The sequence below is a fragment of the Schistocerca americana genome, chromosome 6 (assembly GCF_021461395.2).
Source record: "Schistocerca americana isolate TAMUIC-IGC-003095 chromosome 6, iqSchAmer2.1, whole genome shotgun sequence".
Taxonomy (NCBI): Eukaryota; Metazoa; Arthropoda; class Insecta; order Orthoptera; family Acrididae; genus Schistocerca; species Schistocerca americana.
In genome coordinates, this window is record NC_060124.1 from 152,832,668 (window position 1) to 152,857,959 (window position 25,292).

Genomic DNA, 25,292 nt, shown 5'->3' on the forward strand with positions numbered 1-25,292 from the left:
TGCCATCAGCCACTGAGGGTGTCATTTCATGAGTGGTACTGTGAGTCCATGGCTTTCCAATAGGTTTCGTTACCCTTATATTTGCTTTCCTGCACGCAATTTGTGCCCAATACAGAACGAGGTAGTAATTTTCACTTTCTGGTTCGTTACTCCGGTGAATTTGTAGTCCCCTGTATGTGTCTGGCGCCGAATATAGAGGATGTAAATGCAGATACTGAATTATGGCAAAGAAACGTTGGACATTTAAATTTCAGTTTTATGTATATTCTAAACAGCAAAAGATGTCATATGAAAATACTACTAATAATAAAATAATAATCATCTCTACTTTCAGCCATCAGTTTATGTTCGTCTGCAAATAACCATGTTCGCAACACTGTGCTTTCGTGATTCTATATCAGGCAGATTCCTTGTCCTGCAATTCTGAACGACTTGGTCAACACAACATGGATTTTGACGGGTTCTGCTTATATTTCATGTTCCAATTTAATTTAGTTGTGTATTGACCGATACAAACTTGTTACTGCCTTGAATGCGTTATTTGAGACTGGTTAATTTTCTAGTATTTGCCGTAAAACGTGTCCTTTGCCTCGGTCACAAGCATTTCTAAAATCTATAAACAGAATATAGTTTTAATTTGCTCTGTTGACTGATAACAATATGACACCTAAATCCTAAATCTGCACTGGTATTTTCCAAGCTTTCATTCCGCTGTATTTTATCCCTCTAAGGACTGTTGCCTATAGTCGTATTTACAAAGATCTGAGTACAGATGCGGAAAGGTTCCCAACAAGCCAAATAAACTTTGTCTTATCTAATAAAAAGGAATGTTGTAAAGATGTGTCCATACTGATACAGGCAGCGATCACAGACTAGTTCGGGCAATTTTCACTCTCACCTCCAATTAGACCTCTCAAGGTCTGCAAAGAGAAAAATTTAATTACTGAGCCAAGTTGAAAAGACGATTTAGGACGATGGTATTTTATCATCAGTTTACACAGGTCGGTTCCATAGTAACTGTACATACTTCGTGGGTATAATGAGTGCATCGAAATAAGAGTAAAATGTCAAAAAATTTCTTGCCTGAAACTGCTTTATTTCCGAGATATCAATAGATTAAGGAATCGGAAGTGCACCACAAGCTGATAAATTCTTGATGATTCAAGAGTAAGTGTACACATTTCGTGGATGTTATGTATGTATCAAAATAAGCGTAAAATGTTATATAAAGTGTTCTCTGTAATTTATTTATTTCAGACTTACGCAGTAGAGTAGGAATCACAAGTGCAACACAAACAACGCAAATGACGAAGACAGTGAGGTGTTCGACGTTCTACTACTCTCGGAATGGTTCTGGCTCCGTTCATCTCTCTGCGCACAGTTGCACAGCCATTTTCAGTCCGCTGCTGTAGTTGTGCTACATTCTCAGTTGCAACTCCATACACCAAGTCCAGGGGATCAAGAATGGTGGGCCAGGCAGGTGGTCCTCTACGATCTACTCACTTATCGGGATAAGCAACCCTGAGGTCCTTTCTTGCCTCCTGACTGAAATGTGCAGGGGCACCGTCGTGCAGAAATCATAAGATGTTTCGTGTTTAAATTAGATTAATTATTCATTCCATAGACCCATAAAAGAGGGAATCCTCCTGGGCGTGAAACATGCCAGATAAACACATTACAAAATTGTAATTAGAAAACCTTGAGTTTCATTAATTTTACTGATCCTCAGTAAATAAACAGTAAAATTATGTACATGAATTAAATTTAAACTTCTAATATTTACAGGTTTAATACTTACATCTGCTTTCATTAAATCCATCACTCAGACATTTGCTAGTTTCTTGGCTATTACAACCAAGTATTCTCAAAAATTAATGTACAACAAATTTTCATTAAAATGGTCTACTGCACCTGTTGAGAAACTCATGGATGGAATAGAAGGAGTTGGCCACCAAAAATTATTTTAAATTATGTTTAAATTTTGCCTTGTCTGAAACTAAACTCTTAATGGTTGCTGGTAACTTATTGAAAATATGCGTTGCTGAATACTGGACTCCTTTCTGGGCAAGAGTAAGTGATTTTAAATTTTTATGTATATTGTTCTTATTCCTAGTATTGATACTGTGTACTAAGCAGTTAGTTGGAAAAAGAGATGTATTATTTACAACAAACTTCATTAAGGAATAAATATACTGAGAAGCTGCGGTTAATACGTCCAATTATTTGAATAGGTTTCGGCATGATGTTCTTGGATTTACACTACTCATTACTCTTATTATACGCTTCTGTACTCTAAAAATATTTTCTCTGTTTGTTGAGTTACCCCAAAATATGATACCATATGACATAATGGAGTGAAAATAAGCAAAATATGCCAGTTTTTTAATATTTATATGCTCTGTGCCTGACATCATTCGCATTGCAAACACAGACTTGTTTAGTCCCTTAGGAGTTCGTTGTTATGTTGCTCCCAACTGAATTTATTATCAAGTTGTAATCCCAAGAATTTTACACTCTCAACTTCTCCTATTTCCATGTCATCATATTTTATACACACACCAGAAGAAAATCTGTTGGAAGTTCTAAACTGTAGCGAGCGGGACATCATAAAGCAGACCATCCAATTCATGATCCGAAAAATCTCGATACACTTTTCCAATCAGGCGTTGTGGAATGACATGCGGTCCAAGTAACTGCACCATACCAAATATTCACTGCAAAACGACGCTGATGTCCTCGTGCTGTAGCCACGCGAATATTCTCGTACGTTTACAAGCGGATGTTGTGAGTATTCACGATAACAACACGGGTAAAGAGGCTCTCATCCATGAACAGTATCCGATCACCAAAGCACACATCAGCAGCATGGCGCTCGAGTAACCACTGTCAGAAATTCTTACTTATAGGGTAGTCTGTAGGCGGCAGCTCCTGTTCCTTCTGCAGGGGAAATGGATGGGATTGCTGTCTCCGTGGTAGGCGCCACTCAGTTTGTAAGAGGTCGATGACTAAGGAATTTATTGCTAGCGCACTCGAGCAGATGTAATTTCGATGGATTGCTCACGCGCTGTCTGCGATATGTAAGCTATAAGAGAATCTAAGACCAGAGAGCAGTGTTGGCTGCAGTAGGAACCGTGTAGCAGTAGGAGTATGTAGTATCTAAGAGTCTGGTGTATCGAGTTGGCTGGGCCGGTCGTGGGGAGCGATGGCGGTGCCTGAGCGATGTAGTATAAGGTAAAAGCAGCGTCGCGCATATGTACTATTGTTATGTCAAGTCCCATGTAAATGTTCATAAAAAATCTCTTCACCTACAATTCAGCGTAACCTTCCTTATAAAAATTAACTTTTGACAAACATTCATCTCAATTTAAAGAATTTACTAATTTCTCCAGTCTATGGTCATCCCGATTATTGTAAAGAAAAATCAGTTGTTTCTTTCTATACATGACAAATCTATCGGCCAGCATTACACAGGGCTGTGCCAGAAAAACATCTTATTGGAGCAGATATATATGCGTTATCCGGCGACTTCATTGAGGTAAGATTTTTCAATTTATTCAGTATGATCTTTCAGGGCCATGACGCAGCACTTCTGACGTCCAAATTTATCAGTTTAGATTCACAGTCAATTATTGAAAGGTTATAAGTGAGCCGCAATTTTATTGAGAGGTTAGTCACATTTTATTGTTCCAAGGTTACGGAAGTAAACTGCTGGTAGGTTACGCTGAATGTGTTATACATAATTATTTTTACTGTTGGAAAGTATTTTTAACTGTGTTACGTTGAATGTGAATGAATGCTATAATTATAATTATATTTTATCTGTTGGGAGGTTACAAGTTGATTGAGAAATCCCTACATACCGCTTATAGGGCGGGTGTTTAAGGTCGGATCTTCATCGACAATTTCCACGATGTTCTCAACACCCACGCCATCCAATTGAGGACGACCTAAACGTGGTGCACCACGAATGCCATGTTGCCTTAAACGCCTGGCCACAGCTGTGAAAGTCTGATGGTTTGGTACTTCTCTGTTTGGAAACATTTCCATATATCGTCGTCTAGCTGCCCGTGCACTGCTTTCTGTTGCGACGTAAAGGAGGTGCATGTCCGCGTGCTCACCGTTTGAATACGCCATCGTACATCAGTGTTACGGCTTAAGAAGAAGAAAACTAAGGCAACAGTTGTTTCATAAATCAATAGAACAGGTAACAGAAGCATATATTTGGGTAGCAACATTTCGCACTGCTGCTTTACACGAGGCGTGTTTTTTAAGTTTAAGTACCGTTTAGCCACAGCGCCGCGGACGGAGTTCTGCGCATGTGCACTGACTACCTTCATCTGTTGTCTACGCACTGACGCCATTACAGTTAAAATGGCTCTGAGCACTATGGGACTTAACATCTGAGGTCATCAGTCCCCTAGAACTTAGAACTATTTAAACCTAACTAACCTAAGGACAGCACACATATCCATGCCCGAGGCAGGATTCGAACCTGCGACCGTAGCAGTCGCGCGGTCCCAGACTGAAGCGCCAAGAACCGCTCGGCCACACCGGCCGTCAACCATTACAGTCTGATTCTTCCTTGTTTATGTTGAGTACTGAGTGTTTAAGATGCCTCCAATAATCGTGAGTCCCGCCGACTGTGAAGTACGGGCTGTTATAAGATTTCTTAGTGCTAAAGGCCTAAAAGCGATCGATATTCATCGTGAGATCTGTGCAGTTTACGGAGAAAACATTATGAGTGATGGAATGGTAAGAAAGTGGGTGAGAGCATTTAAAGATGGCCGCACAAATGTGCATGATGAACAACGGTGTGGGCGTCCTTCGGTCGTTAATGAAAGTTTGGCGCAGGAAGTGGACAATAAGGTGAGAGAAAACTGACGCTTTACAATTTCCTCCTTGCGGGATGACCTTCCTGATGTTTCTCGTAGTGTTTTGTATGTCAATGTGACCGAGTACTTGAATTACCGAAAATTGTGCGCACTTTGGGTACTGAAAATGTTGACGGATGTGCACAAAACCAAACGTTTAGACAGTGCATTGACTTTCCTTGAGCGGTACCACAACGACGGTGATGATTTCTTAAGCCAAACTGTTACGGGCGATGAAACGTGGGTGGCCTACGTCATACCAGAATCAAAGCAACAGTCCATGGAATGCGGAATTCAGATTCACCCAGAAAAGTGAAGTTCAAGCAAACAATTTCTGCCCGGAAAATCATGTGCACAGTTTTCTGGGACAGAAAAGGTGTATTGCTTGTGGAACTCCTGCCTTGTAATGAGAAAATCAATGCAGCAGCTTACTGTAAGACATTGCACAATCTGCACCGTTCAATTCAGAATAAAAGACGTGGCAAGTTAACAAGAGCATCGTTTTGCTGCAAGACAATGCCAGTCCGCATGTGGCGAATCAGACCAAAGATCTCATCACATCTTATCGATAGGAAACTCTAGATCATCCTCCGTATAGCCCCGATCTTGCGCCCAGTGATTACCATCTGTTCCTGCACTTGAAGAAACACCTGCGCGGTCAGTGTCTTCAAGACAATGACGAAGTCAAAACAGTGGTTAACAAGTCAGGCGGCAGACTTCTGTGAGGAGGGTGTTCAAAAACTGGTACAACGTTATGACAAGTGCCTCAATAATGACGGAAATTATGTAGAAAAGTAGATTAAGGTACAGGCTTTCATGTAAAAATAAAATTATTGAGATATCTTAGCACGTCTTTTTTTAATTTCAAAACGGTACTTACTTAAAAAACACGCCTCGTATCATTGGTAGCGCCATCAGTGGCACACATGCCGTCGTTTGGCCGTATAGGCAAGTTTGATAGTTTCCAAGCCTGTTTACAACACGGTTCAAAGCAGACAGCGGCGAGACGTATTGAATCCCACGCACAGGGTAACTACTTTTGCCAATAGATCTATCACGACGACTTTGATTGCTGACTTGTGTTGTGTTTGGTGTTTGATCTTGCTTGGACTTGCTATTTTTTTTAATGATAGCTGCCAACGGAGTAGGTCTGTAACGGATGGATTGTAACCGTATTGTTCGATACAGACGTTCGACGGTTATATGCAATAATAATTGTTTTGGAATAAGTTTTGTAAATCTTAAATACTATCTATCTATTTGTTGTCCAAGTTACATACATTTTGCGAGAATAAAAGCAATTATAATGTACTTTAATAGCATTCCTGCAGCTGGCGCGTCTAATCCTTGTACTTGACACTGATTTCAAATGTCACACTCAAGAGGAGATTTTATTGTTAATGAATGTAATTAATATAAATTAGTTTCTTGAATTGGATAACATATTAAATTAATCACTAGACGTATTAGCTTGCCAATAATGCCGAAACGAAGCAAGCGTTTACTCGTGTCCTGTCTTACTTGATAGCTCGAAAACAGGGACAAATATAACAGTGGTGGAAGCTTACACCGCAACCGTTGTTCGATGGAAGATCCACTAATGTCTGAAATGAAATCAGAGTGACGTGTGGTCCTCCTGGCGGCATTTTGCTGTCCTACTCACCTTCGGTGGCCACGGCGCTGATGTGCACGCCCTGCTTGTGCGCCATGAAGCCCAGGTACGTGAAGATGACGAAGCCGGAGAAGAAACTCGTGAAGCAGTTCACCGCCGTCGTGATGAGGCAGTCCCTGCACACAGAAAAACACCAGCCGTGTCATCTTCTAGGTGCTCCATCTAACCAGAAACTGAGTTTTCACTAAGTAATTTGGAGGAATACTAAACCTAAAACACTATCTAGACTGCGGAAAATCGTAACACGGTCCCTGACTTCAGCCGTCGCACGGACGCCAAAATGGAAAATATTGAAATAAACGATATCGGAATTGAAAAACAACTGCTATCACTTAGTAGCGGAAAAGCATCCGGACCAGACGAGATACCCTTAAGATTCTACAGTGATTATGCTAAAGAACTTGCCCCCTTTCTATCAGCAATTTATCGTAGATCGCTGGAAGAACGTAAAGTACCTAGCGACTGGAAGAAAGCGCAGGTCGTTCCCATTTTCAAGAAGGGTCATAAATCAGATGCGAATAATTATAGGCCTATTTCGCTTACGTCAATCTGTTGTAGAATAATGGAACATGTTTTGTGTTCTCGTATTATGACGTTCTTAGATAATACAAATCTCCTTCATCATAACCAACATGGATTCCGCAAACAGAGATCATGTGAAACTCAGCTCGCCCTATTTGCCCAAGAAATTCACAGTGCCGTAGACACTGGCGAGCAGATTGATGCCGTATTCCTGGACTTCAGGAAGGCATTTGATACGGTTCCGCACTTACGTTTAGTGAAAAAAATACGAGCTTACGGAATATCGGACCAGGTTTGTGATTGGATTCAGGATTTCCTAGAAGAAAGAACACAACATGTCATTCTTAACGGTTCAAAATCTGCAGATGTAGAGGTAATTTCGGGAGTACCGCAGGGAAGCGTGATAGGACCTTTATTGTTTACAATATACATAAATGACTTAGTTGACAACATCGGTAGCTCCGTGAGGCTATTTGCAGATGACACGGTTGTCTACAAGAAAGTAGCAACATCAGAAGACTCGTACGTACTCCAGGAGGACCTGCAGAGGATTAATGCATGGTGCGACAGCTGGCAGCTTTCCCTAAACGTAGATAAATGTAATATAATGCGCATACATAGGGGCAGAAATCCATTCCAGTACGATTATGCCATAGGTGGTAAATCATTGGAAGCGGTAACGACCGTAAAATACTTAGGAGTTACTATCCGGAGCGATCTGAAGTGGAATGATCACATAAAACAAATAGTGGGAAAAGTAGGCGCCAGGTTGAGATTCATAGGAAGAATTCTAAGAAAATGTGACTCATCGACGAAAGAAGTAGCTTACAAAACGCTTGTTCGTCCGATTCTTGAGTATTGCTCATCAGTATGGGACCCTTACCAGGTTGGATTAATAGAAGAGATAGACATGATCCAGCGAAAAGCAGCGCGATTCGTCATGGGGACATTTAGTCAGCGCGAGAGCGTTACGGAGATGCTGAACAAGCTCCAGTGGCGGACACTTCAAGAAAGGCGTTACGCAATACGGAGAGGTTTATTATCGAAATTACGAGAGAGCACATTCCGGGAAGAGATGGGCAACATATTATTACCGCCCACATATATCTCGCGTAATGATCACAACGAAAAGATCCGAGAAATTAGAGCAAATACGGAGACTTACAAGCAGTCGTTCTTTCCACGCACAATTCGTGAATGGAACAGGGAAGGGGGGATCAGATAGTGGTACAATAAGTACCCTCCGCCACACACCGTAAGGTGGCCCGCGGAGTATAGATGTAGATGTAGATGTAGAAAAACAAATCACCTTCTGTCACAAGTTGCGTTTATTTACTACACTATGCATTTCGAGCCCTGGAGGCTCATCTTCAGGTGCTTTTTAGTGATTTACGTGAGGTTTTTTAGTTGTTTGCCTGTTGATATTACATTTTTGTGTTACAACATGGTATATTGCAGATATAAGTTTAACAGCGTTAATAATATGAAACTAACTTACAGTTTAACATTGTATGATGTCTGCTTCTGTTGTGCAGTTGGTATACACAATACACGTCTTTCATTTTGCAGTACATACTGGGATATATACATTGTCACATACTTTTTTGCAATTTGTAGTAGCAGAACGTAAACATGCCAAAGATTCTCGTTCATACAGATGTTCTACTTCTAAATATAATCGATTGTCTTGTATCACAGAAGGTAATATGATATAGTATTACTAGTACACAGGTATTATTAAAATAATTATTTGGTACCACATTGTAGGTTGTCATCCGTTTGTACTATTATAGATTTGATTCCTCAGGAATTCCAGCAAAATTAAAGATGTGTATTGTGTATACCAACTGCACAACAGAAGCAGACATCATACAATGTTAAACTGTAAGTTAGTTTCATATTATTAACGCTGTTAAACTTTTATCTGCAATATACCATGTTGTAACACAAAAATGAAATATCAACAGGCAAACAACTAAAAAACCTGATGTGAATCACTAAAAAGCACGTGAAGATGAGCCACCAGGGCTCGAAATACATAGTGCAGTAAATAATCGTAACTTGTGACTGAAGGCGGTTTGTTCTTCATTTTACGAAAGTAAAACAGTCGGGGACGAAACACTGAAAAACAATGGATAAAATTAAACTATCTAGACTTATGAGAAGTTACTTTTGATTCACTAGAGGTAAACCCTCTCATCTCACGAATATACCAGTATTCGCAGTCATTAATTCATCTGTCTCATTTCCTGCTCAACTTCTGCCATCCTTTCAAGTCCTTTGATTCTTGTAACTGCACTCACGCCTCAGTACAAGTTCCGTTCCCTGTTACCTTAAGAATTCTAAAGCGTACTTTCAAATCATTATCGTCAAAAGATTTCTCGAACTCTGCAGTCAGTATAAATATAGGTTTGCATGTTTTCAACTGTCTTGTAAGATACGTCTTAGGGTCAATGTCGCCTTGTGTGCTTCTACAAGCTAGGTGTGATGTATTATCGAAGTCAGATGCATGTGTATTTTTTCAATTACTCATTTGCGTCGTTTTGACCTAATATTCTTGGTACAAACATGCGCTTTGCAAGCATTGCCCCTATACAGAATGACCTATTTACAGGCCGGCCGTTGTGGCCGAGCGGTTCTAGGCGCTTCAGTCCGGAACCGCGCTGCTGCTACGGCCGCAGGTTCGAATCCTGCGTCGGGCATGGATGTGTGTGATGTCCTTAGGTTAGTTAGATTTAAGTAGTTCTAAGTCAAGGGGACTGATGACCTCAGGTGTTAAGTCCCATAGTGCTTAGAGCCATTTTTTTGACCTATTTACACCTAAGCTGTAGTCATGTGTCATATGCTTCCGGAGCTTAACTGTTTAAATTAATTATTTTGTTCAACTCCCAGTCTGCGTATCACAAGGCCAGTTCAGTTATTAAAATAAGCTATCAACAACGCAACAGTCAACTTTAAAATTGGCGAAACCAACCAGATTAAACAAACTATCCGCAGATAAGTTTGAAGTGTACTACGCATGCTCAGTATTTTTCAATCGACTGCACGAGAGGTAGTCTCAGAGTTTGAATTATCACCTCTAAAAATGAAGTTGTGTAATTATTTGTTTATTTATTTGCAAATACTTGTCTACCGCCATACAACACATTGAAATCCTTTTGCCATAGTACTACAGTACAACGCTACAGGCCAAAACAGTATGGTGCGGCACATCGATAAAGTGGCGTACCGTGAGGTAGGTAATTCGTTTTCTGCATTCGAGAGGAACAATACATTAATAATCGATACTGAACTGGCGCAAGCGTACAGCCACAGTGCACCATATATGACACAGTGGTTACGTGTTGCAGACGCTTCCAGTGTTTTGAAACCAGTCTGAATGGACAGTAGGACAGTAGGAAAGTGAAAATCAGTCGTGGATGAGTTTTCAGCATCTCACTCTCATCCAAAAAGCCAGCTTAAGTGAGGCAGCAACGGAAATGTTACAGCCAAACCAGAAAAAAATTTTAAAGTCCTAATCACCGTCGACGAGTTCAGGGTGTGTCTCCACCTCCCCGACACAAAGCAGTAAAACAAACATATGGACTCACCCTACCACCGAAAAAGAAGGCGCATCCATCATCAACCTCGATGGTGCTGTTCTTTGGGACTGCCACGGTGTGGTGCTAACGGCTTATGCTTGGAAGGACAGAACGTTACAGGAGCATACTACCGAAATGCCCTGACGACGTTACGGGTAGCTGTCAAGGTGGTGTGTCTGCTCCATGACAAGGCCTCGACACAGACATTTCAGAGCTGCTAGATTTGTCGGGATTCCCCACACCTACTCGTTACCCCAGACTTCAATATCCTAGGCTTTTGGTTATGGGGAACTTGAAGGAATTGATCCATGCCATACCAGTCAATCATGTGCAGACACTACAGGGTCACATCTTCAATGCGTGTGCCAGCAGGTACAACAACAACAACAACCAGTTATTCTTCAAAGGGTGTATCATTCCTTAAGCTGGAGGGCAGTGGGGTGGTGCATTGTCATGAACGGACGCTAAACTGAACACCTGCTGCAAACACTTCTTTATGGCAGAAAGTAGATATTTTTGGTTTCTGGACCCATGTTTATTTGATTTATCTCAGAAACTGTGCATTTCCGGAGTCATGTCTACTGGACTTATCTCCGAGAACATGCATTTCCAGATCGATGTTAAATGAACGTAGCCTACGAGCCCTCTATGCTGAAAAATATCCAGAGCGCAGAGTGGCCTCTGATGAACTGTTTGGCAGACTTTTCCAGCGTCTGAGGAACACATTTAAACATTTAAAATGTTTATTTGACACCACAAACTTCCGTCAAGCCACAGTCACTAAAACAATACAATTTCTTTTAAAAGGTTACATAACTAGTTTCGACACAGTCGTAATTTTCAAATCTAATTACAATCCTGGAAAACTGCATTAATAATTGCAACCACACTTCTCTCGTAATATTTGAAAATAGCATGGTTGGAATTGTTAATGCAGTTTCGCAGATTTTTTTGTGATTAGATTTGAAAATGACGACTCAGTGCATCGAAACTAGTTATGTAACCTTTTAAAAAAATTATTTTAGTGACTGTGGCTTGAGGTCCGTTTTTGGTGTCACATAAACACTATATACATATATAGTGAGGTCCACTTTACCATTTCAGCGCAAATATCTCTGGAACAACAACAACAGATGTTGAGAAACGACTTTCATATCTATGAATGTAAGGCAACGGCTCACGAAAGTAAATACTGCAAGGCATTCTAAAACGTAAGGAAATATTATTTCCAACACAAACTTATGTTTTTTTAGAGGGACACGCCACATTGTTTCTTACACAATCGATAACCTGAAAAATCACAAAAAGAATATCATCGGTTGCATTGCAATACGTCAGTTTCATACCGCGAAATTGCAAAGTGAGGTTGACACTTGAAATAAACGAAACGCGCCGCTCTTGCACATCCCGAGATGCAAGTGTGAACCCTCTGTTGCTCGTAATAGCCGTGTGATTGACATACTACGATGCAACAAACGCTGTACTTATTGGTGTTTAGACTATTGTTAAGGAGACTGGAAACAATGCAGATGTCCAGTCACACACAATGAAAAATAAGGAAAGGATATGCTCGTTCGTGCTTTACTGGTCTTCACTGCTGTACTGGAATCGACAGAACGGTGACGAGAAACCGAATAACACCGTCCAGGGTAAACATAATTAATGGCTGACTAAGGATCCAACCAGGATGGTGGTGCTGGTGGTTAGTGTTTAACGTCCCGTCGACAACGAGGTCATTAGAGACGGAGCGCAAGCTCCGGTTAGAGAAGGATTGGGAAGGAAATCGGATGTGCCCTTTCAAAGGAACCATCCCGGCATTTGCCTGAAACGATTTAGGGAAATCACGGAAAACCTAAATCAGGACGCCTGGAGATGGGATTGAACCGTCGTCCTCCCGAATGCGAGTCCAGTGTGCTAACCACTGCGCCACCTCGCTCGGTCCAACCAGGATGATGATGATGTCTGGTTTGCCGGGCGCTCAACTGCGCGGTTATCAGCGCCCATACAAATTCCCAACCTGTGCTCAGTCCAATCTCGCCACTTCCATGAATGAGGATGAAATGATGAGGACAACACAAACACCCATCCAACCAGGAGGTAAATGGTAGTTGTATGCAGTTTTGTGAGTGGACAACTGTATTGTTTCCAGCCCCCTTATAACAGTGTAAATAACAATAAGTACAGCGTTTGTTGTATCCTAGTCCGTCAATCGCATCGCGATTACGAGCAACGTCGGGTTCACGCTTCCATCTCGGGATGTGCCAACCTTGGGATGTGCCATAGCGGCGCGTGTCGTTTGTTTCTGGCGTCTACTTCATTTTGCAATGTCTCTGAATATAACTGACGTATTGCTATGCAACTCACGCCATTCTTTTTGTGATTTTTCATGCTACTGATCGTATAAGAAAAAATACAGGGTGTCTATTAAAAAAAACCAAAAGTCTGAGTTGACAATATTTGCTTACGTTCAGAATATAGTGTTTACGTTAATGAGCCCCTGCCTTACATTCATAGCTGTGGAAGTCGCTTTTCAGTATCAATTGTTGTTCCAGAGATATTTCCGTTGGAAGTTTTAAGTGGACCACAACACCATCACCACGCTTCATCGCCACAGCTTGATGTTTTCTAGATGACAGTTAATTTATGACTACTCCTTGACATTAATGCATTTTACTATCGACGGTAATTTTCAATGATAATAGATTTTTTTGGACGCCCCAGTAAGAACCATTTTATACAGACACTTGTATGATTATCAGTTTATCGAAAACTGTAGTGAGTAAAGGTTTATCTCATCAGCAGCTCTGATTAAGTCTTAAATACGACTTTATTCAAATGTTTTTGAGATGTGCTACACCACCTGCAAACAAATTATTTTTGTGTCATTCTCTGACTGTTCAAATCCGTGACGAAACGAGCAGGTATTGTTTCAGTCTATCCTATCTGATCCGTTAATCCAATTTGGTTTACTAAACTGACAGTGATTAATCGTGACAATATCTTGACAAGCTCAGCAGACATCACAAACTGGAATCAGAGGAAAATTTCATTATAAGGATAAACAATAATAATAATAATGTCGTGTGACTAGGGCCTCCCGTCGGGTAGACCGTTCGCCTGGTGCAAGTCTTTCGATTTGACGCCACTTCGGCGACTTGCGCGTCGATGGGTATGAAATGATGATGATTAGGACAGCACAACACCCAGTCCCTGAGCGGAGAAAATCTCCGACCCAGCTGGGAATCGAACCCGGGACCTTAAGATTGACCTTTTTTTTTAAAATCTCATTTTGTTCGTTATAATTCGTTGCAATTGTTCGTGGCGGACGTCCCCAGAATCCTGTTGAAGTTCGTTATTGATCCATTCACTCAGTTTTTTTTATTACAGAGGACAGCTAACCATCTGACCGAACACGCTGAGCTACCGTGCCGGCATAAATGTACTATGCCGTGTGACGAGGGCCTCCCGTCGGGTAGACCGCTCGCCTGGTAAAATCATTGACCGAAGCTGGAATCGAACCCAGACCGTAGATATATGAACCTATCATCATCCGAACAGACCACCAAATCCTCTTCTCACATTCCGTCGCGATGACCACTCAGCTACCGGGGGCGGACATAAGGATAAATAATACACACTCTATTAACATTTCTCATCCTAGTCCGTTTTCTGATATCGATTTGCAAAAATTTATTTAGAGATCTCATATTTAAATTTAAAGCAATTGCAGTCCTCGGTCGCAAAAATTAAGTCTTTTGACATGGTTTTGGCACTTCTATGGGTGCCTTCATCAGAAATTAAACATTCAAATTGGCCAGTAACATAAGTACAAAATTATGGGAAAAATTTTTTTATATAAAAAAATGTAAGTACTGACTAACAGTACAAGAAAGAAACGGTACTTAGATGTCACGTATAATATAAATATCAAGCGATAAAGCTTCAGTCACATTTTTTTTAAAAAAAAGAATACATGGAAGGCGAGCCACTATGGGCTGCTCATACATGTTAAGCCACAGGTAGCAACAGACTAAGGCACCAGCCTGAGCAACTGCGGGCAGGTAAACATTGCACCAAGAGTGCCATCTAGTAGCCGCAAATATAAGTAGGCTACTTAACATTTAAAATGTAGGCAGATAAATGTTAAGATGAACATTATTTAGTACATGAAGTAACAGGCAATATTTTATATGACAGCAGCAGACATGGTAACTTTTTGTCTACGTAAAAGCTTAGAAATACTGTATTAACAAATGTTCAAATGGCTCTGAGCACTATGGGACTTAACTGCTGTGGTCATCAGTCCACTAGAACTTAGAACTACTTAAACCTAACGAACCTAAGGACATCACACACATCCATGCCCGAGGCAGGATTCGAGCCTGCGACCGTAGTGGTCGCGGGGCTCCAGACTGCAGCGCCTAGAACCGCTCGGCCACTCCGGCCGGCACTGATTAACAGTACAAAAAAAGAAACAGTGCTTACATGTCACGTATTTATTTTATACGTGACATGTAAGTACTGTTTCTTTCTTGTACTGTTACTTACATTTTTTTGTATAAAATTTTTTTTTCTTAATTTTGTACTTACGTTGTAGGCCAATTTGAATGTTTAATTTCTGATGAAGGCACTCATAGAAGTGCCGAAACCAGGTCAAATGACTTAATTTTTGCGAACGAGGGTTGTAATTGCTTCAACTTTAATTTGTAAATGGTCGCTGACCACGCAGCCATGTTAAAAACTTTAAGATCCCACATTTACTTTTAGTAAATCACTTGCAACAGAATACAAAGAACTTATCTCCACTGATTCACAATGGTGAATGTGGAAGTATACAGTATTTCTGCCACGGTTTACAGAAACAGGAGAACGGCAGTATCGCAATATACGTTTTTGATGCGAAAGGTGTATCTGCAGCTAAATCAATACAACTCTGTGACACTGGCCGTTTATCAGACGACTTATTTTTTTTACTACTTAAGGTAGTCGTTTTGCTTACCTGAAACAGTTATTGTGGAATGTGTTGTAACTGGCGTATGAGAGATGCACGCCGAAGCCCGCTCCGACGGAATAAAAGATCTGGACAGCAGCGTCCACCCACACCTGCATCACGGAATCAAACATTAGTCTACGAAAGGCTACAGCTACTATTAAATGCGGTTATGCATTATGAAAATCCTGAAATCTACATGTTTATTAGGAATTAATGAAATGTAAGTCGTATGCCATAACCAAATACAACAATTTTCTAGATGACATTTATTTTACTCTTTTGTAGAACATATACTGCTATGGACATTTTGTTACAGGCTAGAACTGTACGCAATACAAGGATTCAACACGGATTTCCAGCCTTTGGTATGCAATGAGCAACCAACTGCGTCATCCAGTGCCACTCATGGGCCTTTTCCAAGCTCTGCTTTCAGCTCCAGACATTCGACTAAATGGTGTCTTCTCAAGAACCCGTGTTATTATTAGTTACAGTGATACAGCTGATAGAACGTAACTCAAACAAATACTCATGGAAGGTGTTAAACAGAGACAAATGTTTAAGTTCAAAGCTGATTCTCATGAATTCCATCTCATACCGCAATGCACTTTCAAACTCTCGTGACAACCCCACGTACAGCACTTGTGAGGTCGTCTTAGCGTTAGAGTTCCGCAGCTCAGTAGCTGAAAACGGAGCCAAAAAGCACCACTTTGCCCGTCCGCTGTCTGCCTGTCTGCCCGCCTACTAAAAACCCTTTCTCTCAGGCGACCATCACCTCCTACGGAAATCAGCGGCCCATTATTTACGCGAATTACCTCTGACCTGAGCGTAGGCATATACCTGCACAACCTATCAAAAACTGTCGGATCCCTGATAATGCAGATCATTGATGTATTTCGTTCCAAAGACGGACAAACAAGGTATTGAGCAGGGGCCTAATGTTTGGGCTCATCAGCGTATAATTTGATCTGTATGATATATTAGACGATGAGTAAAAAGAACGTCCTAGATGAACGGTATGCTCAAGACGACAGAAGGCTAATGCGTGTTGTAGCTGTGAAGCTGTAACAAAAAATGGTTCAAATGGCTCTGAGCACTATGGGACTTAACTTCTGAGGTCATCAGTCCCCTAGAACTTAGATCTACTTAAACCTAACTAACCTAAGGACATCACACACATCCATGCCCGATGCAGGATTCGAACCTGCGACCGTAGCGGTCACGCGGCGCCAGACTGTAGCGCCTAGAGCCGCTCGGCCACTCCGGCCGGCGAAGCTGTAACAACACCGATTCTGTACTATTGTACATGTAAGTAATTCCTTTCATCTGATTTTACGATAAACTTGTGTAATTGATGTTCTGATTTCATTTCTTTTTGTTTCATGCAATTATGTTAAGAAAACTGTGAATAAGTTTCAATGTGAATATTAATGTTTATGTCAAATGTCAAGTAATATTGTAATAGAATTGAAATGTAACGAATGTTGAAACTGTCGTAAGATGTTTAAAATTGTAACTGTGCGTCTGGTCCATACGTAGGGAATGTGTTAGGATATGTAGAATGCAAAACCTCGGGTGAATACCCGGTCTGTCAGGGAGCGGTAAAAGGTGGATGGCAGGCGAGCGCGGGAAAATGTACGCGGGCACTGCACAGCACAACGGGCACAGTAGTAGTTGGAGTTTGGCACTGGTTTGAGCAACACCTTCTGGGGCGAGGGGGCTCTCCTGGAAGACATAGCTTCACTGAGCCTTGGGTATGCCGTTCCAACGCCCACACAGCATGGCAAAATTCCATAGGCACTAAGCCCGCCTTGGTGGCCGAGCGGTTCTAGGCGCTACAGTCTGGAACCGCGCGATCACTACGGTCGCAGGTTCGAATCCTGCCTCGGGCACGGATGTACGTGATGTCCTTAGGTTAGTTAGGTTTAGGTAGTTCAAAGTTCTAGGGGACTGATGACCTCAGAAGTTAAGTCCCATAGTGCTCAGAGCCATTTTGAGCCATAGGCACTAAATGGAAAAGTATTGCGACGCTAACAAGAATTAAAGTGCCGATACGTCAAGAGCCATAGCTGTGGTTGTATGTGTGCTCTGTGCCTCGCCATCTTGCCGCCCGCCAACCGCCGCATCGATACTAGCAGGTTGAAACTTTTAGTACTGTATTCGTATGGATCAGAGAGTGAACTGTGTTTGTTTGGTGCAATAATAACCTGAATGTTACCAGAATTTTTCCATCATTTAATTATCCTCACAACTAACCTAGACAGGGTCCTTTCCAAACGTTATGCAATTCGAGTGTCCCGAAATGAAAATTAAAAAATTGTGTTAATAATAATTATTTGCAGAACTAGCTATATTAGAATGGTGTTTAAAGAAATGTTTTGTTAATGAACCAGTAGATGAATAGCGAAGGTCTAACGAAGTCGATAACTTTAGTATTGATATAGTAATGAAGTTTATTATTTCGAGACAGATTTAAAGGCATTTAAATGAGCAGTAAATAAGATGAAAAGAATAGTAACTTATATACTGGAAATCTTGAATGAATAATAAATTCAGTAATCATTTTTTTTAAATACAGCGATCATAACAGTTTCAGGGTCCCCCTTTCATTCATTTGAATTCTGAAGTGTCCTAAATTCGTTTGACCAGCAAAAGTTAAAGTCAATATGAAAGTCAAAATTTATAAGTGTTTTATCTTTATAAAAATTGACATTTAGTGTGCGGCATGAAAGTACAATTTCTAGGGTAACCTATGCCCGATTTTAATTAGATTAATAGACAGTATAAAGTTTTATAGTAAACATTATAGTGTAGTGTTACGTATTCATGATTTTCCATATCAGTACAGAACGTGAAACTATCAGTTCAATACATTTTCTGGTTCTAAAATTCTACTATATTATGCAGTGTTACAACTTGTTGTTTTGCATGAATGTATACCAACTTGTACAGGGAAGAAACTCAGTTAATGCCTAATTAGGCTGGGGACCGTATTATTGTCACATTGGTAGCATCTTCTGGTTTGCTTTTGATCCATCCTGACGTGTGATTGCATTTCGAGCTTACTTGACGGATCATTGTTATTACAGAGTAGATGTAAGTCTGATTGGCCACCATTCAGGTACGCGCGGTCGATATCTATGCGAAAATCCTTTCTCATAAGGTGAATCCCGCTCACTCACCATAGCACAGGCTTTAACGAGTACTGTGTCAGGGATTACAAAGCGACCACAGGCTATCGCAAACGCTAGCGATGGGACGACTGCGTTACGGCCGGCCGTGGTGGCCGAGCGGTTCTAGGCGCTTCAGTCCGGAACCGCGCGACTGCTACGGTCGCAGGTTCGAATTCTGCCTCGGGCATGAATGTGTATGATGTTCTTAGGTTAGTTAGGTTTAAGTAGTTCTAAGGTCTAGGGGACTGAAGACCTCAGATGTTACGTCCAATAGTGCTCAGAGCCATTTTTTTGACTGCGGTACGAAGGAGCCGGCCGCCGCTCGAGTTTACCGAGGGCCGCTGCCGATAATGCGCTGTCAGAAGTCTACTTGGCGTTACGTGTTTGTTCGTCTTTAATGGTTCTCACATGATTTTCATGAGAGAAGTAGACAGATTACGTATAGACCTAAGACAGTCCAGCTATAGGTCTTAGTCTGTCAACCTACTCGTACAGGTATCGTGTGAATTGGATTGTCGCAAGGCGATCGGGTTTATCAGGGATTGGCAGTGTGTGGAGTTATTGCCTGGCATGAACAGATTTTTTTTCTATAGCAAGCTAACGGGTGCGGTAAGTCAGATTTTTGAGAAGAGACTACCGTGAATTGATGTAGCTGCGAGAGTCGTCCCCCCCCCCCCCCCCTTCGTCCCCTCCAGCCCAATGCCAGGTTCTTATGAATGTTCATAGCAGCTGTTAAGCCACTGAGTTGGAGAAAAACTGGCAAGGGTGATTTTTTCTAGATTTTTAGTGCTGCAGGCGATAACAGTAAATTGTGGTAAATTTAGGCTGTGGATAACAGTTATTGAATTTTGTGGTTATATCGGAGGTATCCGCTCTTTTGGTCCGCGACGTGTTGTTGGTGGCTTACAAATCGTCCAGAGGTGACTGTGTCGTTTGCCGATCTGTCAGTGGTGTGCCTGAAGTGCATCGAGCGAGGTAACAATTTAGTGGGTTTTGTTGAATTTTGAGCCCTAACACATATGGCGGACATAATTTGGCTAGTTAGTTTGAACTGGCCCACAAACAGTTAAATAGATCGTACCCTCAGCCGGTGTTTGGTGCACAACGTAGTAAAGTGGGACCATTAACGAACCACACGTACTAAACTGAGACTTGCAGAATGAAAAGTGACGAGCCGTCTGTTTTCAAATAGGGAATTGTATCGGGTGGCGTCACGCCAACACCAGAAGAGGCAAGCTTTGTTCTGATTGTTAACTGTCAGGGTCAAAGAGGCGGTGGCATTTAGGACTTTTGTTTCATTTTTCTTTATTGTGTTATTACCGATTTGTGGGGTATTAGTTTGTTGCCGGCACTCGATCACTCACGCCGAGAAAATTGTACTGAAATACATTAAAAGGTTAAAATGATACTTATGTGTTCTGAATTATAGTTATTGTAGATGGTTATGGTAGTTCCGATTTCATTTTCATACAATTTGGATAAAATGTGCTGGTTTGATGTAGATAAAATCTGCTGGAAAGAGACTTAATCAGTAATTGAATTTGCTAAAAGATAATGGTTCTTATAAAGGATACAGTAATTTGCAAGTGCCAAAGAAAGCAAAGTTAAGACTTTCACATTGAACGTGTAATAGCAATTGCTCTTTGGTTGTAAATTCGGATTTTAATGAAACTAAATGCGTAATTGGAAATGTGGTTGGTGTTCTCGGCTAGTTAACATGAAAGATAAAGGAAAAGATAACAGAGAAAGTGAACCAGACTGGTATTCTGAGAGTTTGTTTTGCGTAAATAACAGTTGTTAACGAACATCTTCAACTTTTGTAGTCCTGTCTTCCTCAGTTGCGTGTAATATTACGGTATACTGATAATTTACTTGTGGACCGTCTGACAGCAACTGAATAAAACACAATTTTAGTGCCACACGCGTTTCGCCTTTATTTTCTGCAAGGCATCATCAGTGACCTGGAATATGTACATATGTTAGCTATTTAATTTACATTTCTGTCACTGCGCCTATAGGTTATAAACAGTTCTGGTGGTTGGTATTTCCTATTAAGTAGTAATGTTTTGAACTGTACTTACAGGTTACGTGGACAATTTCTTACATATTACGCTCCTGTTGCATATTTGGTGTTCTTTTCTGATGGGTGCCAATTTGCGGTTTTTTTCCACATTCCACAGCACTATGAACTGAACGCTTGTTTCAATGCAATGTTTTGGTTTCTGTTGCCGACTGTCAAATGTTTCTTCCAAAGATCGAATGTTATTGCCAAACTTTCGAGTGTATTTATTGAAGTATCTGTGATCTGTTCGTATATGCATTTTTGTGTGCGTTTGTGTATGTTTATGTATGTATGGGTGTGTGTGTGTGTGTGTTTTTTCACTGCTTATGTGTGTGTGTGTGTGTGTGTGTGTGTATGTGTATTTTGGTGTGGTATAATTTTTTTTTCTTTTTTTGTGGTCTCTCTCTCTCTCTCTCTCTCTCTCTCTCTCTCTCTGTGTGTGTGTGTGTGTGTGTGTGTGTGTGTGTGTGTGTGTGTCCAGATGGTATGGGGAAGAGCTTTTCTGTTTCATGTTATCATTTCCTTTATTAAGTGTAGCAGGGAGTCCGTGCTTATGTGTGTTTGTTCATTTATCACATGTTTGTTTGTTTTCCGCTATGGCAGAAAACAAACATGTGATAAATGAACAAACACTCATCAGCACAGATTCCCTACCACACTTAATAAAGGAAATGAACAGTAAAGCTTTCCCCACACCATCTGGACACACACACACACACACACACACACACACACACACAGACCACAAAAAAAGAAAAAATATTATACCACACCAAAATACGCACACACACACACACACACACACACACACACACACACACACAGACCACAAAAAAAGAAAAAAATATTATACCACACCAAAATACATACACACACACACACACACACACATAAGCAGTGAAAAAAAACCACACCATAAAACACACACACACACACACACAGCACAAAGAATTATATCACACCAAAACACACACACACACACACCCACACACACACACACAGACACACACACACAAACACACACACACACACATATACCCATCCACACACACACACACACACACACACACACACACACACACACACACACACAAATGTATACACGAACAGATCACAGGTACTTCAATAATGACACTCGAAAGTTTGGCAATAACATTCGATTTTTGGAAAAAAACATTTGACAGTCGGCAACAGAAACCAAAACATTCCGTTGAAACAAGCGTTCAGTTCATAGTGCTGTGGAATGTGGGAAAAAACCGCAAATTGGCATTCATAAGAAGAAGAACACCAAAAATGCAACAGGAGCGTAATATGTAAGAAATTGTCCATGTAACCTGTAAGTACAGTTCAAAACATTACTACTTAATACGAAATACCAACCACCAGAACTGTTTATAACCTATAGGCACAGTGACAAAAATGTACATATTCCAGGCCACTGAAGATGCCTTGCAGAAAATAAAGGCGAAACGCGTATGGCACTAAAATTGTGTTTTATTCAGTTGCTGTCAGAAGGTCCATAAGTAAAAATTATCAGTTGGTAACGATGATTAACAGTAATAACGCATTGTACTTGTCATTCAAAGATCGTGTCGTATTTATTATACATTAGGACCAACTTATAAACTATCTGAAGTTGTGATTACGACGTGGTGTTCAAACGAGACAGGAATTAGGAAGCAAAGGATATTTATATTTATTATTACGTTTAACTGATTCTCAGGAAAGAAAAAAAGAAAGAGGGAGATTTACTGATAATTCGTAGTTGTTGCTATACTTAATTATAGATGAGTAATGTCTCAGTAGCAACACTCAAAGATATTGCTGCTTGACACGAGGAATATTATCGCGTTGAACAAATGTTAGCAATTTATTACGATGCAAAAGAAGAATTCTTCAAGGTATCGTTTTAGAATTATATTTCGCCTAAGCTAATGCGAAGTCAAGATTTTTACGAGTTAATTAGAATTTTTCAGGACGTATACTCATTGCGAGTAAGATTTCTATATCAGGTGAGTTTCCAGTACGAGACATTAAGCTCTAATGTGTCTTGCTGAGTGATGTAAGATTCCGAGTTTCCGAAAGGCTAATATATATATAAATATATATACGAGGGCTATCCACAAAGTACATTACGTTTTCGTTTGTGTCCGTTAGGGGCGGGGCTAGCGCGGCCATCTTGGTGTCATGACATTCCGCCGCTCAGTTGGGATCCTGCCGTGCTAGCGAGAGGTTCGTACTGTACTCCGTGGAGTTACTGTGATAGTTTGAAATGTCGGCGTTAATTGAAAATGCAGCGAAGTGCCTGCTGTAATAAGGTTTCTGCCTGCAAAAAACTGTACACCGATAGAAATCTATCGGCAGCTTTGTGAAGTGTATGGGGACAACATAATCACTGAAGGTGAAGTGCGTCAATGGGTCATAAAATTTAAAAATGGCCGAACTAACGTTCACGACGAAGAGCGAAGTGGAAGACCCAGCATAGTGACTGCTGAACTTATCGAAAAAGTCGATGCCGCGGTCCGTGAAAACCGTAATTTCACAATAACGGAACTCTATGAGTTTTCCACAAATTTCGCGAAGTTAGTTGCACGAAATCATTACCGAAAAGCTTGGTTACCACAAGTTTTGTGCAAGATGGATACCAAAAATCTTGACAGAGATTCACACAAATCAGCGAATGGCTGCAGCGTTAACGTTTTCGGACGCATATCGCATCGTTACTGGTGACGAAACATGGGTTAAGCATGTGAACTGCGAGACAAAATTGCAGTCAATGCAATGGGGGCACACAAATTCCCCCAAAAAACCAAAGAAATGCATACAGACAATGTCGGCGAGGAAGGTGATGGCGACTGTCATTTGGGACAGAAAAGGTGTGATTTTTGTGTATTTCCTGGAAAGAGGCACTACAATAAACTCTCAAAGGTATTGCCAAACTCTGCACAACCTCAGAAGAGCAATACAAAACAAGCGCAGGGGAAAGTTGGGCTCAAAGATCTTGCTGATTCACGACAACGCCCGGGCCACACGGCAAATGCCAGTCGTGAAGTTCTCGAATCTTTTAAGTGCGAGTTGTTTCCTCATCAGCCGTACAATCCCGACCTGGCACCGAGCGACTGCCACTTATTCCCAGCACTGAAGAAGTGGTTAGCTATGCACCGTTTTGATGACGACGCACAGCTTCAAGAAGAGGCAACCACGTGGTTGAAGGCGCAGGCGGCCGAATTTTACGACGAAAGAATTTCCAAGCTCGTCCATCGCTACGATAAGTGCCTTAATTTAAATGGCAACTATGTAGAAAAGTAGTATTTAAGTGTGGCTTTCATCTGTACATAAAAAAAAATTTTTTTGTATACTTTATCTATTTTTAATTCCAGAACGTAATGTACTTTGTGGATAGCCTTCGTATATATATATATACAGGGTGAGTCACCTAACGGTACCGCTGGATATATTTCGTAATCCACATCAAATACTGACGAACCGATTCCACAGACCGAACGTGCCGAACGTGAGGAGAGTGGCTAGTGTAATTGTTTAATACAAACCATAAAAAAATGCACGGAAGTATGTTTTTTAACACAAACCTACGTTTTTTTAAACGGAACCACGTTAGTTTTGTTAGCACATCTGAACATATAAACAAATACGTAATCAGTGCCGTTTGTTGCATTGTAAAATGTTAATTACATCCGGAGATATTGTAACCTGAAGTTGACGCTTGAAACCTCCGATGTTCAGTTGCGTGTTGTAATAAACGCGGGCCACGGTCGGCGAGCAGCATCTCCAGGGACATGTTTACAATGACGACCGTGTTTATGAGTGTGGCTGCAGTGCACTGTTGTGGTTTGGTCTAGCTGTCGCAGTGTCCGCATGTAGCGCTTGCTGCTATTGTTATTCTGCATTCGCCTCCGCACGCAGACCAACTGTAGTACACCGTGTTACCAGACGTCTGTGATAGTGTAGTGTTGTAGGAACTGTGAACATGGTGTATTAGAACTCTGAAAAGGCGTAGATGATACTCATCTATGGCGAGTGTCGACGAAATGCAGCTGAAGCCTGCAGGGTGTATGCAGAACGGTACCCGGACAGAGAGCATCCAACGTGCCGCAAATTGCAAAACATCTGCCGCCAACTGTATGCAACAGGTATGGTCGTAGCACGCAAACGGGTCCGTAACAGGCCCGTCACAGGAGAAGCGGGTGCAGCTGGTGTGTTAGCTGCTGTTGCCATGAACCCACACATGAGTAACGGGACATTGCGAGAGCCGGTGGACTGAGTCAAAGTAGTGTCATGCGCATACTGCATCGTCACCGCTTTCACCCGTTTCATGTGTCGCGACATCAGCAATTACATGATGATGCCTTTAATCATCGAGTGTAATTCTGTCAATGGGCATTAACAGAGAATGTGTTGCA

At 41.2% G+C, this 25,292-nt stretch overlaps 1 protein-coding gene across 1 annotated transcript in view; it reads right to left on the bottom strand.

The window, feature by feature from the left end:
* LOC124619508 (sodium-dependent noradrenaline transporter-like) overlaps positions 1–25,292 on the bottom strand; it is a 403,071-nt gene that overhangs the window by 111,274 nt on the left and 266,505 nt on the right. Inside the window, exons 6-7 of the mRNA XM_047145955.1 lie at positions 15,646–15,749; positions 6,535–6,659 (exon numbers count right to left, since the gene is read on the bottom strand). Of these exons, the coding sequence (XP_047001911.1) occupies positions 6,535–6,659; positions 15,646–15,749 (229 nt within the window). The remainder of the gene's footprint in view (positions 1–6,534; positions 6,660–15,645; positions 15,750–25,292) is intronic.